This window comes from Lates calcarifer, linkage group LG1 (assembly GCF_001640805.2).
Source record: "Lates calcarifer isolate ASB-BC8 linkage group LG1, TLL_Latcal_v3, whole genome shotgun sequence".
Lineage (NCBI taxonomy): Eukaryota > Metazoa > Chordata > Actinopteri > Centropomidae > Lates > Lates calcarifer.
The window spans coordinates 14,120,422-14,139,112 of record NC_066833.1 but is presented as its reverse complement, the minus strand read 5'-3'; the positions used below and the strand labels follow the sequence as shown (position 1 = coordinate 14,139,112).

Here is an 18,691-nt window from a genome sequence, read left to right as displayed (position 1 = left end):
ATGGTATCTAACAACTGGTTGCAATGGCAATCATAAATACAGAAAATAAAAAGCATTAAACAACAGACTGGTTGACCATTTTAAATTTTGTAGAAATTGACCACTACACAGATGAAATCACACCATTAATATTAACTTCTAGTAACTTCAACACATGTAAATTCCTTCCACATGTTAAGCTCAAAGAAACATCTTTGCATAGAATAAAAAAGATTATTATTTACAAATATTTGAACTCAGAACCACAACAGCCAAAGAGTCTTGAAATTAGGCTACAGTGCATTTACCCCAGAGCCTTACTAATCTAAAATCAATTTAGTAAAATTATAAGCAAACAGAGCTTGTGTGTTTCTAAGTCACTAAGCCAAAACTGGAGGTCATACGCGCTCACACATTTCTACTGGGCAGTGCAGGGTCTGAAAGCCTTTTCACTAGATCTACTGTCGACAGTGCATTCAGTCAAGAAGAAGCTGCTGGAGGATTTTGGGTAATGAGGTGTGTGTCAGTGTCAGCCAATCACTCCCCTGTGACTTGGATGGATTTTTCTTGTCTGGAAAGAAGTTTAAATCCTACAGAGATACAGAGGTGGTGAGAGATAATAAATGAATAGGGTGCAGCCTTCATACTTTTTGCCTTGACCAGTTCTCCAGGATTCCACACAAAAATGTTCCGGATGACTACCTGGACCACCGAATTACAAAATAACTTGTCTTCAAATAAAGAAATACATGAATTCATAAAAAGTTCCACCTCCAGTTTTCCCACAACAATCTAGACTTTTTCTTCAAACTTCATACCCAAATGTTTGCAGTATGCATACTACCCTTTATTACTTGACTTATTCTTTACTCCTTTGATAGCAATGGTAACCATTAACAACACCAACAACAACACATACACAACACTCTGTCATTGCAAACATATTAGATAGCAAGTGATCCCTTACAAGTGGTCAGCAAACACATGTTAAATCATATCAAATAGTAAAAGATTTTCTGATAGTTACGCCACACATCCTTATCCTCTGCATTGTTTTTTTTTTTTTTTTTTTTTTTACTCTAATGATGAAATTATTGACATCAGTTAGTCAACAAACAATTAATCACAGATATCGCTACTAAGTTTTTTCCTCCTTTCCTTCATCTTACAAAGTAAATGCTCTTTACCCATTTGTGTCTTCTCAGTCTGCTGTTTGGTGCTGGAGTACAGTGTGAGTGTAATTGCTGAAAACGGCTGCCTAATGCAGGAAAAGGGGAAAATGAGAGAGGAGAGACTGAACAGTACAGTAAATGTAGAGATCATACCCATGGACCACTTATTAGGGATATATCAAATTCAGGCAATGTAATCAGCTTCTGTAAGCACACACTGCCAGCTGCAGGCTATCCTCTGTGGAAAAGTCCCACAAGGTGTTGGGGCTGTGTGCACCAGCAAGGGCATGAATGCTAATTTATGATTGACCATATGGAGACAGCAACAGCATTGTTGGTAGGTGACCAGAGCTCAGAGGGCAGTGAGAGGTTAGTGTTACTGGACCGTACCGTCATCACGAACACTCATAGTAGTTATTGTTTCTGATGCTTATTAAGCCGCTCAGCAGATGGACGATAATCTGGGCCATGATTACCATCAGAAGCAGTGGCTTGTAACTCATACTTAGCCACTAAAGCTCATCTGGGGGACATTAGGGGACAAAGGACAGTTCTGACTTCAGATGTGGTACTTTTTGTTCAGTGTGCCTGACAGAAAATGTTGTATTTTTGCGCTGTGCGAGGCAGTATTTCAGTTTAACTTCTATAAGGTCTTCCTGTTTATTCAAGGCACGTTAGCCAAGCTCAGCTACTGACAGTGTTTACTTATGGAAGTGACATTTGCAACTTTATTTAATTCAGTCAGTTACTGGCTATTGGGATGACCTTTTGCTGTCTTCACTGGCAGGAGCCTATAAACCTCAGAGACTTGCCAGCTTTATAAGCATTCAATAATTGTAGAAGGCACTATTGATGAAGTTGTTGTGTGCACTATGTATGAAATGAAGTGGGCAAGGAACAGACATCACCATGGTGCAGTGCCTGTGTAATCCTGATGAAAATAATTCTGAAATTAAAATTGATGAAAATGCAGCTCAGCAGCATGCCAGTGTCTTTGCCAACATTTAAACATTTTTTAGTTTTTATGTAAAGAGCTCACTGTTTGCATTCACTCTATAGCTGACTGTAGTGATTGTGTCTGAGACAGTGATGGATGCATTGTGGTCTTGTCTGGTGGCTGACACATGGGAGCTGCTTGGAAACCATTGAAACCCAGCTACCAACCCATCTATCCCTCAGAAAGTTTGTGACTGATTTCTGAGAGGAAGATAGATGGATGGAGAATATTCTCACAGGAAATAGAAGTACTTCTTCTCCACTCACATAGAGGTAGACTTCAAACTTACAAGTACATCACTTCTATCTATCTATCTATCTATCTATCTATTTGGCACCTGGAAAAACTTTTCTTTGCTAATAAATATGCAAATTTACCTTGATCATATGCCCATATTTTTGTCATCATTTGAAATCTAATGAGAAGATAAACAAGACTAAACACAAGTTCACTGTTCATAATCTCGTTATTTAAAGCCTTGATAGATAGATGCTAAGGAATGGAATCCATCGAGCAGACAAGATAAATTTTTAAACAATATGATGCAGTCTATTCTTACATCCTGGACACTATGTTTAACAATCCACAACTCAGTGTCTTGTAGCATGTCCTCCTGGGTAGGCAGGTCACACCACTATAAAGAGCAGAGACTGTGTTTCATACAACCTTTATTGTGATACACAGGCTCAGATGTAACATTTTGAGCATGGAGACAAATGGATGCGATCAGGCGGCAAGAGGGAGAAAATACATCCTGAAGTCTATTATTTACACCCAGCCCACATTCATACACACACATGCAGACACATCACTAGTAGGGATACCAAGCTTTGCAGAAAACCTTCAGACAGTTCACACTTCCTCTATATGCACTCCACACAGCACAGATGGTTTTGTTATGGTTCACTTGGCACTCCGTACCATCTCAGGCCCATGCAGAGCTATAGGATTTCATAGTGTTTCATTAGAAATCACACGAGGAAAAAAAAATACACACACACACACACCAAAAAAAAACCAGACAAAAAAAAAAAAAAAACAAACACTTCAAACCAGACAGGTTTCAAAAATCAGCAGTCTTACTGAAGGCATGCTTTGGGGACCAAATGTATATAAAAAAAGTAAATTTCACTAGACATCACATGCCACAATGGCCCTTTCCTCTGATCCCAGTGCCCTGCCTCAAGGGTGCAATAACAGTTTATTACACCTATCCTCATTTTATGACCCCCTCTACCCTCCATCCCGCTCCCCTCAAGCCCACGCTAACTGTTATTGAAAACACCCAGGTCTGCCATATATCATTCCTGAGCAGCACGTTATGCTATGTGCAACCTAGCTAATCACCACAAGCTCATGTGAGTATTGTCCAGGTCACATTGGAATAGTTCCACTTATCTCATACTGTATCTGCTTAGATGTGGAGTTGTTCAAGCACAATCCCATTTGTCTCCACAGCCTGTATTGCCTTGAGGCTGTGTCCTTTTTTCCTCACATGTATCTGTAGTGTAATGATGGGGAGTAAATAGGAAATGGAATTGAAAGATTTTGCCACAGAGTGGCCTGTGTAGAGAAAAGGAGTAAATGAGTTTGGCCTAGTTTATTGCTAGCCGAGAGGATAGAGTGCAAGATGTATAAAAGGAAGCGCAGTATAGTGTATAGTGGGGATGTGCAAGGGATCTTGAATTAAAATGCAAAGCATCAGTAAAGATCTTTCAGGGTGGAGGTGTTCAGAGGGAGAGGTAACAGCTCATGGGTGACAGCGTGACAAGATTCAGGGAAGGACCCGTCACCTCTCTGTCACACTGATGGCTCTTTTGTCAGCGTGAAGACGGGGCAGGTGGGAGAAACCACACTGCTATGGCAATACAAATGAAACAAAATTCTAATGCTTTAAAGGAACAAATGTCCGTGTCCACATCTTTAAGCCAGCTGCAATCCAGTGGGTTTACAAACTATAGGAAAAACCTAGTAGAGGGCACGTCAGGCTGTGAATGTGGCCCAAGTTTTAATTCTAATAGAGGACACTTAAGGTCAACAGAGATTTCCACCAAATAAGCAACAACGTTGTTGGTTGACTGTTATTTTGACTTGTCTCATTCCACACCGAGTCAAGACACACTTTTTTCCCCCAAAAAAAAAGCATGAAAAGTAAGGAGGAAAAAACAATCTAGTCTTCTCTTGGCTACTTAAAACACAAATGAAAGTAAATAATTAAGCATTGTATTAAACAATGTAAGAAACTATGCTGATGCCAAAAAATTAAGCTATGTTACAGAAATTAATTCTCTTTCATACAACGCTATAATAATAGCATAACTACAGCATACCTAGCTAGGTAGCACTAACACTGATAATTACTGTAAACTCTTTTTCTGACAAATGCAGGTTGTGTTCTCTACACACACTGCTGCCTCTTAGTTTCCTAAGCTCAATTCAAGGAGGCACAGCTTTATGATTCCACCCTCTAAAAAGTAAAGAAGAGCCCTGTAATAAAAGCAGTCAGTCAGAAAAGGATTAAACATGATCACAAGCATTACAGTTAAGGACGAAAAGGTAGAGAGACTAGCTGTAAAACATATGAAATAACAAGAAAATGGAAAGAAGATAAAGAAAATATGATAGGACTGACACACAAGAATTTGGCCACAACAAGCGCATAGAAACAAAAAAATAAAAGGCAATGACAGAGTGGTAGACAACAAGCAAGATACATATAGTATTGGTAATAAAGTAAACACTACATAAATGCACTTAAATGAAAGCTGGAAAATGTACTTGAGGTGAAAAAAGGGGGACAGGTATTACCAACAGCACAGTGTCTTTAAAAAAGCAGGAAAGAGAGATGACAGAGTTAAAATCAACAGCAGTGAATACTCAGGAAGCACACAGGAAAAAAAATAGATGTGTCCAGAAAATGGCAGAAACCCACAGAAAATAGAAGTCGACTGGACAGGTGGATGGAATTGCAACAAAGAATACGGAATTTGAGGAGAGGAGAAGCAGAGAGAGAGAGAGAGAGAGAGACACACACACACACACAAACACATACACAGAGAGTGAGAGAGAGAGAGAGAGAGAGAGAGGAGTGCCAACAGGAAGATAGAATTAATAATAAAATGCTAGAAGAATTCTGTGTAGAGACAGGAAAGATGAAAGGCCAGATGGGAACAAACCCAGAGGTGAGCCATACTCTTACAGCAAAAGATCAACTGTGTGATCAACTGTAGTATGCAAGCAGGGTTACTGAAATAACTGTGTTTCAGTGTGTTGATTAGTGTGTCTATATCTGCACTTTTTTTTTTTTTTTTTACTAATTTGGCAAACACTTGACAAAAATATCAGTGTGTATGTGTTATTTATCATAGATGTAAGTAGCATCCCCAACCAGTCCATGCCTATCTCCTCCCAAAAAAAAAAAAAAAAAAAAAAAAACACAGGACAAGCCCCAGGCAATCTTGACTTAACCCCTAATCTTTGCAATTGCTACAAGCATGCGTGCTTCATGCTAGACTAGGCAGCACCAGCTGATTGGGCAGATGGTTTATGTCGTCATGGGGGGACGGCAAAGCGTGTGATGGGTGGAAATGGTTCTATTTAATTACTTGTCAAGTGAGCGGCCCGGCTACCTGCTAAAGAGCTCTCATCTGTCCCGAGTGCCCCAATGGGTGATGTAAGGTGGGGTTGGGGTGCAGTGAGGTCCAGTGGCTTCCTAGTCTTACATGACCAGGCCAGCTAAACAGGTGCTACAGCACAATGAACATAAACTTACATTACATAATTTGTAATTTAAGTGTCAGTTCAGTGTAGTCTTTTAAGACTATATTCAAATTATGAGAAAATCTCATCAAGGTAACCCACATTTTGATGCTTGTCATCAGTATTCAAGCTGTTTTCTCAGTCAAAACTGTGGATAAACAAAATGGGTCCCTTTTAGTCTGGCAGTGCCACCTAATCTTTGCGACTGTTGACTGTTGACTGAACTACAGTCAGCTATGTCTACAATAGCTGTATTAACACTGTCTTCCCTCTGTTCCTGTCTCTTATTTTCCCAGTATGTGCTGGTACAGAGAACAAGCTGAGCACATTGTCGGACCTGGAGCAGCAATATCGCACCCTAAGGAAATACTACGAGAACTGTGAAGTTGTAATGGGCAACCTTGAGATCACGAGCATCGATCGGAGTCGGGACCTCACCTTCCTCAGAGTAAGGACTAAATATATGAAAACTCAGTGTGCGTCAGCTAAATAGAGTATGTTCATTATTTGAAAGTAGTCAGTTATTGATTAATCACTTACTTTCATAGTGAGCTAATTGCTGAAAACCCAGTAGTTTTACTGCATTAAGAGTTGCGTCATGTTTCTGTTAATGGCACCAACAAATCAGTAACCCACCAATATTCCTGTAAAAATTCAACCACTCTGCATATCTACAGCCTTGTGTCTGAAAATATTTGAAAAATAATAGGCCTTGTACAAGAGTTTTTACAAATTTCACATCATCTGTTTGTACCAGTAACTGTCCAAAACTTAAAAGAGCTTAAAAAATAGAATGTGAACTTTGTAATCACTGTCTACTCATTCAACCTTGTTGCTTAGAGCATGCCCTGTATTCAGATCTTTTTCTATCAATCAACATTGAAACTGGTGTTCACGTAGATAATGATAAGCAGAAAGAAAAGTTCTACTAATCAGGGGTAATCAAACTTTTTCTCCTCTCAGACAGTCTAACTGTTTGTATGCTCAGACCATAGTGGTCTGAGGCATAGAACAATTAAAATCCAAATAACTTAATCTGGAAAATTTACTTTTTGATTAAAACATGAGTCATTGACAAAAAAGAAAAAGTGCTGTGGCACTGAACATAAATCCCTTTCTGAAATATTCAGATATTTATGAACCGCCTGAATAAGGCTGTCTAAAAGAGGTAGGTCACTGAGGAACACTCAGTAGGGTAAGGGGACTCAGGTGGAATTGCTTACATGAATGCTTACTTCCATTCTGGTTTGATGGACACATGCATACACACAAACACAGTGTTCAGATGATTGCAGCCCCTAGCCTTCCAGGGGCCAGAGCAGCAATAGTGCAGTAATGAAAGGTTAAAAGAAGGTTGCTATAGAGAAATCTGCAGGAGAAATCAGCTGCTGCTCTTGACCTTTGTTGCCCCTCCACTACTCAAGAACATCACCCTAGACTATGCTGGTTGCACTCTGCACTGCTAACGCCATCCAACTCCAATTGATTCCAGTCTATCTGGGGGGCTGGGGAGCTCCCCTGGTGTTGCACTACAGTGCTGACTGCTTTAATGGGCTGGTATTGCTGTGAGAATGAACTTGGCTACAGAGGCTTTACAGAGGAGGCAGTGCCCCAACAAGGCAAGCTGTGTTTTCATTTTTGCTCCTTACAATGATGATTTATAGTTATTATGGCAAAATGATTTGTTTACATCAGGTAAAAGTAATGGGGTTGCTCTTCTCTTCTGTTTGTGTGGGCCAAAAAAATCAAGATTGATCAAAGTAGCAAAACAGAACATTCAGTCATTAAATGTGGTACATTGTGCTGAACAATAAGACAATCCCCCCTTGTGACGCAAAACAAAACCAAGATGATATTAAGAAAGAGGGAGCAATGGATGGTAAAGTGCTACCATTAGACTCCTGCAGAGGTAATAGGCCTCAAAGACTTCGATGAAAATAGATGGAGGGGACTTGGGGTGTGTGTGTGTGTGTGTGTGTGTGTGTGCGTATTCAAGAACCCAGTGTGATCGCTTAACTACACAGAATCAATTTGTTCTTTTAATCAGCATTCACACTCCCACTTAGGTGTGCCTTTATCAATAGAACCTTTTACACCAACATCATGCCATATTGACATTGAGAAAACCCTTGATTACACCACCTTTGCTCGTGGCATAATGCAGTCCCGGAATGTGATTTTAGATTTTAGACTAGCATTACGCAATCAGAGATGTGATATTTAACACAGTAGCATTAGCGTCAGCTGGAGTCTGTCCTGCCATGCTGGCTCTACCTTTTCCACAGACATTGATTCAGTTCTGTGACTATCTCCACTGCCAGCTTAAAGGTGGGACAAAAATGCCCCCCCATTCCACGGCGTACCGACGACACAGCCTTGGACAGCCATGAATAGGCTGTGTAAAAGGGGCTAATGTGTCATCTGTATGAGCAGTATTACATAAAGGTGGTATTTGTGGCTTGGGGTTAAAGGTGCTTTTGACTAGGATCTCCTTTATACCTGCATACTTCTACATTACACAACCACTCATTTGCAAAACTTCTCCCTGTGGTGCTAGCTTGCCAGGTTCCTCCACCTTTCCATGGCTGGCAATTAACATGGGTTAATTGAAGATGCTAATTAAGAACACAGGGTGCCAAACAGCAAGGGAGCAAAAGGGCAGGGCAGTGTGTGTATTTTTAGTGATTATTATTATTATTATGATAAAACACATTAATAACATGCTTCCCCAGGGAGGGAGAAACTTAACCTTGAAGAAGAGAAGAGGGGCAGCAGTGAAGAAAAAACTATTGTGCAGCAGTTTACCATACCACCTGTCTCTAGGAGGTGATTGAAACTGATGCCTGTGCATTGGTTCCTTCTTTTCAAGATAGCCGAGAGATTGATGGCTGCCTCCCAAAACCCCTCAAACAACTTTAGCAGTAAATAGAGTCCATCTTCCAAACTGCCTCCACGACAGATGAATCAAAGCTTGCACAGTGATTAATAACTGCATTTCTGCAGAGGCTTTCTCCCTGCTCTTTCACATATTCACGTTCAAACCAACAGCCCAACAGTGAGCTTGAACCACATGCGGTGTTTACATCATTAATGTTAAAATCACTCCTACATCCATATTCTCATTCCTCTGAATCTTTCTCCCTTATTATAATGAAGTGACAAGTTGTGCCCAGCACAACATATCCTAGTGTGATGTTTCGTTTATGAGAATGGGACACAGAGGAAAGCAAACACACACTTTTGCGTCTCCCTTTTCCCTCATATCACTTTCTTGTGTGGGCTCATAAACAGATCTGTGATTATGAAATATTAATTTTTCCCTCTCCTCCCCTCTTCTCAGTCTCAGTAGGAACCCATAGTCACACAGTCAGATCAGATTGTTTGTCATGACATTGCAACCATTAGTAAACATGCAATTCCTTCAATACCACAAAGTCCCCACCTCTGTCCCTGTAGTTGTAATTAAATTATGGAATTATCATTTCTAAAATTAAATATTTAACATTTCCAAAAGGCCCTGTGTTATTAGTGTAAGAAAAGCTAGTAGAATGTTAAACAGGGTAGGCATATTGACAACACACACTATGTATTCAGATTTTGCATTATAGACTTGCCTTTAAAGAAAAGATTACCTTTCCTTTTCCTTTCTTCCTTTCTCTTTTTCTGGGCTTTTTTTCCCCATAAAAATATCTTTCATCTCAGATAAATGGCTGAGAACAAATCTTAGGAATGTCTTGCAGTATAATGTACAACTATAAACTGTAAGTATTTATTGTAGGATTGCATTGCACTACAAAGGCATTTGTATTTCCTGATCACTCTTTCGATGCACCATTTTCAGTGTATAACAAAAGTACCTGTTTTGGTTGTATTTTTGTCTGAATTGCTCGTTCAAATAGAACTTATGTACTAAAGGGGACTTGTAAAAAGTGGGGATGGTGCTCTGTTAATGAGGCCCACAATGACACTTGTGTGAATTGTTCACATGACCTTGCACTTGTTCAAAACACTCCCAGCTGTCATAGTGATGTGCACCAGATGGAAACCACTGTGACTGCACCAGTGAGCAGGAATAACAGACTAGAGGGTGCCTCAGGGTGACCAGAGGTTAAAGATGTCTGGTTACAAGTTAACAGGAACACTGTCTTTACAGTTAGACTTTAATATCTAAATCCCAAGAAATCTTGTCATTCTGTCAAATCAATATTTTTTTCTGTGGAACAGGAGAGAGTAGTTTAGAAAAAATGAAGGCAGCAGAAATGTAGTCCTTCTCTGCAGTTTCAGTCCCAGCTGTTTTAACCCTCATGTTAATGGGATTTGGGGGATGAGCAAACTTTTTACAAAAATGAATCAATTAAAATAGCCAATTCAAGTGTTATAAAAAGAGCATTAAGGGCCAACGGAAAGCTACAGTATGTGCAGTAGGTCTAACCTGTTTCTCTATGCTGTAATGTGAACATCAGCCTTAGAGCAATGATTAGATGTTTTGTTATTCTGCTGAAACAGAGAATACAGTTGCTAATAGAGATCAGGAAGTTATACAGAGGAGGGTGTTTTGATGAGGTGACAAAACCACTGCTTGTTGTTAGACCTGCAATAGAATATTATTTTTAGCCACTTGGGGGTAATAGAAACAAGTTATAAACACTGGCACTGACATATCGTCACCTTTCAAGTTAATATCAGTGATGTGTTGGCAGCCTGTTCCTTATTGACGCATCCAGCAGTTACAGAGCAACAATATTTTTCATTTGGAGTCATGTTTTTGGTAATGTGATGAATCTAAGTCCAAATTACATATCTAGTCTCTGTTAGGTCAGTTTTTGGTCTCTGTTACTTCCTGAGGGAAATATCTGGCTTTTCAGCTGCTAAATGCTGCAGTATGTTTATCAGCTGGTTGCTAACTTTCTCTGTCTGCCTTTTGGTGTCAAGCAGGCAGTGTGCAGTGGTTTTTTTAAAGCTTTTTCACTGAAAACATCCACCTGCTGTAGCCTAAAAAAAACACTGTTCAAGCAGTGAGAGTGAATCAGAACAGTAAGCTGTAGGCCAGACAGTTGAGCTGAAACATAGCTCTGTAAAGGTGAAGAGAGCTGCAGATTTAGGTGAAAACTTTCTGTAGGGTCATCAATATTCACAGCTCCTTTGCATTTTCATGTTGTTCTCATATTGTTGTTTGATACATTCATATTATAGAAATATTGATTGTAGGCACTTTAAAGAAAAAGATCAGGAGCCCAGTTCTGACAAAGAGGATATAGCTCAAGTTAGGCTGCTATTAAAATCTCTGTTGGTTGGTTACCCTCTAAACTGCAGGGTATAAACATGAACAGTCAATGAGCCTAACCGCTGCATCGCTTTAAGTTTATATCTCACTTGGTAACAAGTTGGTTTGCCTTGCCAGAGGAGGTGAACTGGCCATCTGGGTCTGTGGGCAACAACCATCTGAAAACCCTGCTGCAGAATGACCAGCTGGCACTTGTATTGGCTGCCTACATGTATATGTATGCATCTGCCAGGTCCATAAATTCATGACAAATCAGCAGTCCATCTTTCTTCTCTCACCAGTAATATTTTGATGTACTCTGCCTTTGAAACTTTAAGCTGGGCTTACAGTGACAGACTGATTCCTGATGGCTGGTTCATAAACTGTGACTCGGCTCAACCCAGCAAATTAATGTTATGCTGTTTTCAGATGCCTGACAGAAATATATCAGTCACAATTTGTACATGCATGAGTGATTTAATAAAAGGAGGGGACATAAGTTATGGCAGGACATTATGACAGCAACTGATTATCAGATGCTAGACAATAAAAGCAACACCAGTGACTGTCAGCAGCAAAGAGTATCTCTCTGAAGCTGAAAACATTTAATTTTTTGTTTACAGTTTAAGAGTATGTTGATAAAACACAACAGTTAGATATCAAGTCTATCATATGCAGAGTTTCCACACTTGGTTTTAATTTTTATTTCTGTATATGCAAGTTAAAGGTAATACAAAGTATACCACCGCTTACCATTATCAATGTAATTTTCCTACCCACATTGTTTAAATAGCAAATGCATTTTTGCCCATCTGAGCACCCATGGGTCTTAAAATGATGTGTGGTCTAGTATATTATTGCGGCATTGCTATCATCGATGCATGCGGAAATTGATTGTGTAGATTGACCAACAAAAACCTGGTCTCAAGTCAATGGCGCAGTGTCCTTTTGAACTATGTGCCTAGCGGTTGCGTCCTTTATTCAGCTGTTAAACTAGCAAAAGTGTATTTGGAAATGCCCTAAATGCACTTGCTCCATGTGCTTTACGTCATGCACTTATACTGTTAAAATAAAACTAAAAGAGTTAGTCAGAAGATACATGTGAAGTTGCTTTTCAAATGCAAATTCCCATAGCATTTGAAAGCAGTCCTGCACTCCATCCCCATCTTCTGACATCTTTCTTCTTACTTCTTCTTGACTGGCATATTTGTCCCTCAGGCGCCATCAGTGCCCTCCCCAGCTTCCTAATTTTTGATGCACTGTTAGATGAGTGCAGATTACGTTGGCCCCCTGCTCCTCAGCAAACTCCTTCAATATTAATGAAGACTGATGAAGTGCTAGGGAGCCCCTGTCTTTCAGCACCGACCTAGATTGGATTGACAATTGCAATTAGCGTCCCCTCAAGTTCATTTCCATCATTTTAATTTGACACGAAGAAGGACAGTGTGGGGTGGGAAGTGAGACCATTGAGAGAAAGAAATCCTAAGGAGAAAGGTTAGAGAGGGAAAATGGGGTGACAGAGTTAAACCAGGAACTAGTTTGGAACAGAGAGGAAGAAGACGAAGGAAATTAAAGAGTCCCCAGAAATCTTTTGCTCACTGATATCTGAAGTTATTTTCTGCAGCTTACTTTTTACATATCTTTCCCCTTACTTTTCATCATGTTTCTGCCAGAGTGAAGTCTGCACTAAATCCACCTTAAGACCTTTAGGGCAGGCCTTAGTTAAGACAAGCAACCATCATGTTTTTTCAATGTTACTGCCAAATAGCAGTATTTTAGTGTGGATGTTTCTTTTCTCCCTTGCAAAATGGATTGGTTGTCAGTGCATGTGTGAGAAAGAAAAAGAGTGTGTCAGATATAGGGACAGCTGCCCCTGAAAATTAATGATTGTCAGAAAAGAAGCAGTGGATGATAGTCAGAGGTAGATGAAGTGTCATGTTTGTGTGTATTTCTACACAAGTTTTTAATGTGTGTGTGTATGTGCACGTGTGTGAGAGTGTGTGATTGTTATTGTAAATGATGTAAATGAAAAAACGTTCTCTTTGCCTGTGGTGACATTTATTTTAAACCCACCTTCCTTCAAACTGATCAAAGCAATTGGTTGTAGTTGTGTCAGCAAGTACGGAGTACGTGTGTGTGTGTGTGCGCGGGTTAAAGCCTGTCTCCTTGTTAGACCGACAGGTGCATTTTCTCGCACCACTTCCCACTGTTGTTCAGCCCATATAATTTCCTTCCTGTCTTTTAGAAATGATCTGATAGAGCAACGAAACAAGAATAACTGATAGGGGAGGTTAAATGTCAGCAGGTTTGACTGAAAAAGGAAAAAAAAAAAAAAAGTGGCTATGCCTTAAATGATCCAATGCACACTTTCCATTTGTACTAACCTGTAAGGAGAGGGCAATATGATAAATCAGCAAAATAGACAGAAAAAACAATTGTCTAAATAGACTGTTGTGTGGGCAGAGGTGCAACATTATTAAAACTAATTTAAAATATCATAATGCAATGTGGATTTTTTTTTTTTTTTTTTTTTTTTAATGTGGTGCACTGACTGTCCTGCCCCCAGCCCCCACCCCCCTTTTTATAAGTTCTCTGTGAAATGTGGGAACTAGTTTGACAATGATGACTGAGAACAGAGTTATGGTTGTTTATTTGCAGTGGCATTGGAGAGATGATATTCAGATGTTTGTCGTAAATGAACTCTCCCTGTCGATTTTTGATCTGTAGTAGTAGTTTCCAGTCAATTGGTGGTCATGTAGCAGGGGGGTTTTAAGCAGCTGTGAAAACTGTGAAAAGTCATGCACCAAGGATGCAACTGCATTGGGGAAAATTTAAAAAAATCACGTAGTCTTAGAGAGGACAGTGCAGCAGACACCACACACACACACGCACACACACACACACACCAGAGGTAGAGGTGATAGTACTTATCGTAACAGAGCAGTTCCAGACTGAGCAGAGAGGCAGTGGAGAGGAGAAGCTGAACCAGTGTGACAATAGCCCACCCTGCTACTGTGATGCCTTTCAAACTTCATATCTGCCTCCCTCTGCGGCCTGCCAAAAAAAGGTGAATGATATAGACCAGCTTCTCAGGAGGATCGAAATCAATTTCCACCCACTGGGACTCAGATGAGGGAGTACTTTTCAAGAATGGCTGGTGTTAAGGCTTAGATGGACGGGGTACAATAGTTTTGCTGGAGACAGACTCCGTCCTCCTCATTAACAACGCATTATTGATAACAGCACTTATTGAAAACAGCCGCGAGTACATCTAATCTTGTCTGGCTTTAGTTAGGCTCCCACCCCTAACACACACTTTATATGCATTCAACTTGTGCTGCGTAGTCTGTGCATGATAATACAAGACCTTGTGAGTTTGGTTTGAGACTATTCTGTCTTCTTTCTAGCCCACTCCAACATTAGCTGATGATGGGATAGAGATCAAGTCACTCCTTTACATTCTCCATCTAAAGTCTTAGAAGAAATGTTATAACCCAAGGCAAACCCAATGTTGAAACATATGAAAGTTGCATTTTTTATTATTTTGATCAATAAATAAATGACCAATTGATTGGTAAACAATGCAATATTATAATCACTGAATACAAATACCACTATCAGCAGTGGCATAACATTCAATATATACTCATTATTCACACAGCTGCTCTATTCTGTGTAAACTTTTTTAGACTTCTCACATCCTCATGCTCCCATGTGTTCTGACTGCAGCAGCAAGCATCAGAGCACCATATTTCCTTGCTGCGATGGGAAAAAACAAAACCTGACTTGATTCAGGCCGATGATCAGCATCCAAACAAATGAGAATTCTGGGCTGTGCACCAAAAATGACAAAGAAATGTGACTCTTGTCTGAGTGCTCTCACAAATGTGAGTTTCTTTTAGATATTAAATTGATTTCTGGTGATATTTGGTTACCATGTTAGGTGGATTTCATTTGTCCGATTTCATTGAGTTCATTGGTGATTAAAGAAAAAAAATACAGACAGGATGTTGCTAGAATTCATTGTACAAGAGGCCCTGTTTGAGCTTGGTATTTTTTATTATTACAAAAAACCAAATCAAAAACAATCTTTTTTGGATGTATACTGCTGTTTCTCACCTCACAGGCTTAGGTTCTACACTTAACTCTGATTGGCTGATTTATACCCAGTATTTAACATAATGAATTCTTATACTGTTTGGCACCTTGAGATGCCAAAGAAGAACATTGATACCAGAAATATTTCTGAAAAACCTTGGATTATCTAACATATAGTTATAATGTTTAGGTTTGTATCATATGTGAGTGAATTATAAATTCTCACTTTTTACAATTTACTCATTGGTTACATTTAAGAAAAAAATCAGGTTACAGTAATAATGTTATAAAAAAGAACATCCAATATGGACATAATGTTTTATCTGTGATGTTCAGTATATAAGATTTACTTTTTTACTCTGATGCATTACTGGAGCTCCCTGCATGTACATTTAAACTAGTGCTCTGCATCTCAACCACCCAGGCTGCATTGCTGTGGAATCTCATTAACAAGAGAAACACACATTCATCATGTTACTTGATTACTTTCAATCCTTTCTCACCCCCACCCCACCACCCTTCTCTCTCTTTTTTTCTTTAGATATATGTTATTTCGGCTTCCCTTTGCATTTCCATTCTTGCCCTCCCCACCCCCTACTCCCCAGCTCTCCTTGCGCTAACTAGTCAGTGTTTGAATAAAAACTCATTAGGATTACATAGCCATTTAGCTAAGTGACACAGGGTATAATTGTACCATCCATCAATTGCTGTGTAATAACACACTCGGAGGAGCTAAATGTTGATTAGCCCTCAGCCAATTTCACCAGTAGGTTTTGGGAATAAATAGCCAGAGAAGAACCAGAGGGGGATGGTGGGGTTGCTGGGTGGCCTCGGAGGGTGTAGCGGTCAGAGGCGCTGACCCATGCAAGCCAAATTAACTTGGAAGGGATGAAAACGAAGTGTCAAAGACAAGCAAAGTATCACTTTGTCTCCCTAGCTTTTGGCCTTTTTGTCTGCCTCTGTCTGACTGTCACCCTCCCAGTCTTATCACACTGAACATCTTGCATCATGCACAATGACCTGGACAATACAGGATGATTTTTGGATTCAAACCAGTGATAACTGATAATGGTTAAGCTCTGTAAAGCATACTAACAAAATAAGCTTGTTGTTTTATTTTTGTTAAAAAAAATCCACAAAGTTACAAAAGGAGAGGTGGTAAAACTTTGGCTCAGTTTTAATTAAAAATGCATTTCCAATTTTAAAAGTATCCTCTCATTGGAGGTGTCACTGCATTTCAGTGAAATGCATGTGCCTCAGCCTCTGCAGTATTTAAAAATTAAGGCATATCAGGGATTGGAAATGAGTGAACGAGGTACGGCTCTGCATTTGTCGATATAGACTGTCAGGAACATGGTTGATACTCTGTCTTTGATTTATCATGCCACATCATCAACTTTTTAAGGCTACTTCATGCCAAATGACACCAGATGATGTGAGAAAGAGTTAGTGAGTCAGCTTAGTCTCAGTAGAGTACTGGCTCATTGCTGATTAAGAGACTCTTAATTTCACCCCGGTGTCACAAATCAGTCTTTCATCATTGTCTTCCTACACGAGCTCTGTGGCTATGATCGTAGATCACCATCCAACATATACATATTACAGCTTGAAATATATGATATACACATTCATTCATGATCTTTCATATCATCTTATAATTTCTTCTAAGTCAGACTGTAATTTTGTGTACTCTTCTATGCTTCACAATTTCATAGTCCTCTTTGATAAGTCCTTTTTTTTGCCTCTGTGTGTTCTACACAGTACTAGTAAATAATCCTTGCATAGCTTGTTTAACAACATATTGCCTCTTGTTTCAAGAGGCCTTGGTGGGCATTTTGGTCAATCACTGTGGCATTGACTTGTTCTGCTGAGGGAAAGGGGAAAGAAAAAGAGAGACAAGGCCTACCATAGTTAGGCCTAGTGTCTTGTAGACCCTCGTAGCAGGAGACTCCATTGTTCCTACTATCTGTCCTCCAAAAGTACTGCTGTGTCATCTGGGGAGGAAACACAATAGAAACCAAAAAGTCGCCTATTAAAGCACAGGACACAAATGTGAAAGAGGTGGTGGGGGAGGAAATGTTTTTTGTTCTATTCAGAATGACTCAGACTTCCTCCAAATAGATGAGAGAATAACTTAATTGCTCATTGAGTTGATGACACTGTTTTATGCTGATAATATCCCATTGCCTGTGTCAGTGTCATAGTGTAGATAAAGGCACAGCAAAGGAGATGGGAAGGAGAAGAGACAGGGTGTATGGAAAAAAGAAAGAAACATAAAGAAACTGTGCAATAGATAAAGAATAAGAAAGAGACTCTCTTTGAGAATAATTGCAGCTTTTACCATGAAATGAATGCATTGTGGGAGCTAACGGTGTCAGCTCCACCCATGCGAGCCATCATGTCTTTATCACTAATGGACCAGTGACTACTACTGTAATTACACAGGCTTTTGTCTAGCTCTGTGCACAACTATCTGGATAGCAAAAATTGGTCTGACATTTACGGCTCTTTCATTGACATCTACAGTATATGATCAAGTTCCAAAAAAAGGAGAGAGCAAAAAGAATTGTAATGTTGTAATGAAACGAGAGAGAGAGAGAGAGAGAGAGAGAGAGAGGGAAAGTTGAATGGGAATATATGTTGGAAAAACGGTTACTATAATTTGCCAGGTTGCTGATGTTTTCAGATATTATGGATGATCAAATCACTGTACTCATGTACTTGTCCATTCTCTAAATCTCTTTCTTACTGTCATACCTTGGCAACTGTACCTACTAGACGCAACATGTTCTTAGAAGTGTATTTAATTGTATGTGTCTGCTCCAATGTAAGTATGAAATGGCTGATCAACTAGGTTACTGCCTACAGGAACAATCTAACCTCTCACCCAGCTATTAGACCCCATCATGAGATCATCATCATCATGGAATGGAGCCTTGACAGTGTTAGTGGTGGTGAAGGGGAGGAGCAAAAGCTGAAGATATAGGATGGATGTCATGTGAATGCAGTGGGATGAGCCATGGAAGTTGGTTCTGGTGATGGGGTGGAGGAGGGTTGCACTGATCAGACACTGAAATGAAGCTGACAACAGTCAGGCTTCCAAGGGGAGGGGAAACAAAACTAAGTACATGCATATAGATTAATGTAAAAACCTCAGTTCCAGGGGCACACTTACAACCACAGAGTATCAGAGGATCCTGCCACAGCTCGGGCATCTGGCTGTGGACTAGTTAACTTCTACAACAATGAGGTACTGGAGTTCCTCATGCAGGAGATGTCCATTAAAACAGTTAAAATATTCATAATTTTTTACTCGGGAAACAGCTCCCAAATTGCTCTCCTATGCCCCATCTACTCAAGAATAAACTTCTTAGCACGCACACTCACAAAGACACATGCATATACACACAATTGTGTAGTGTG

The 18,691-nt window shown here is 39.7% G+C and overlaps 1 protein-coding gene across 1 annotated transcript in view; it reads left to right on the top strand.

The window, feature by feature from the left end:
• The window catches only part of LOC108880453 (receptor tyrosine-protein kinase erbB-4-like), a 261,354-nt gene that overhangs the window by 120,696 nt on the left and 121,967 nt on the right, over window positions 1-18,691 (top strand). The window contains 1 exon segment of the mRNA XM_018671982.2: window positions 6,204-6,355. Within this exon segment, the coding sequence (XP_018527498.1) occupies window positions 6,204-6,355 (152 nt within the window).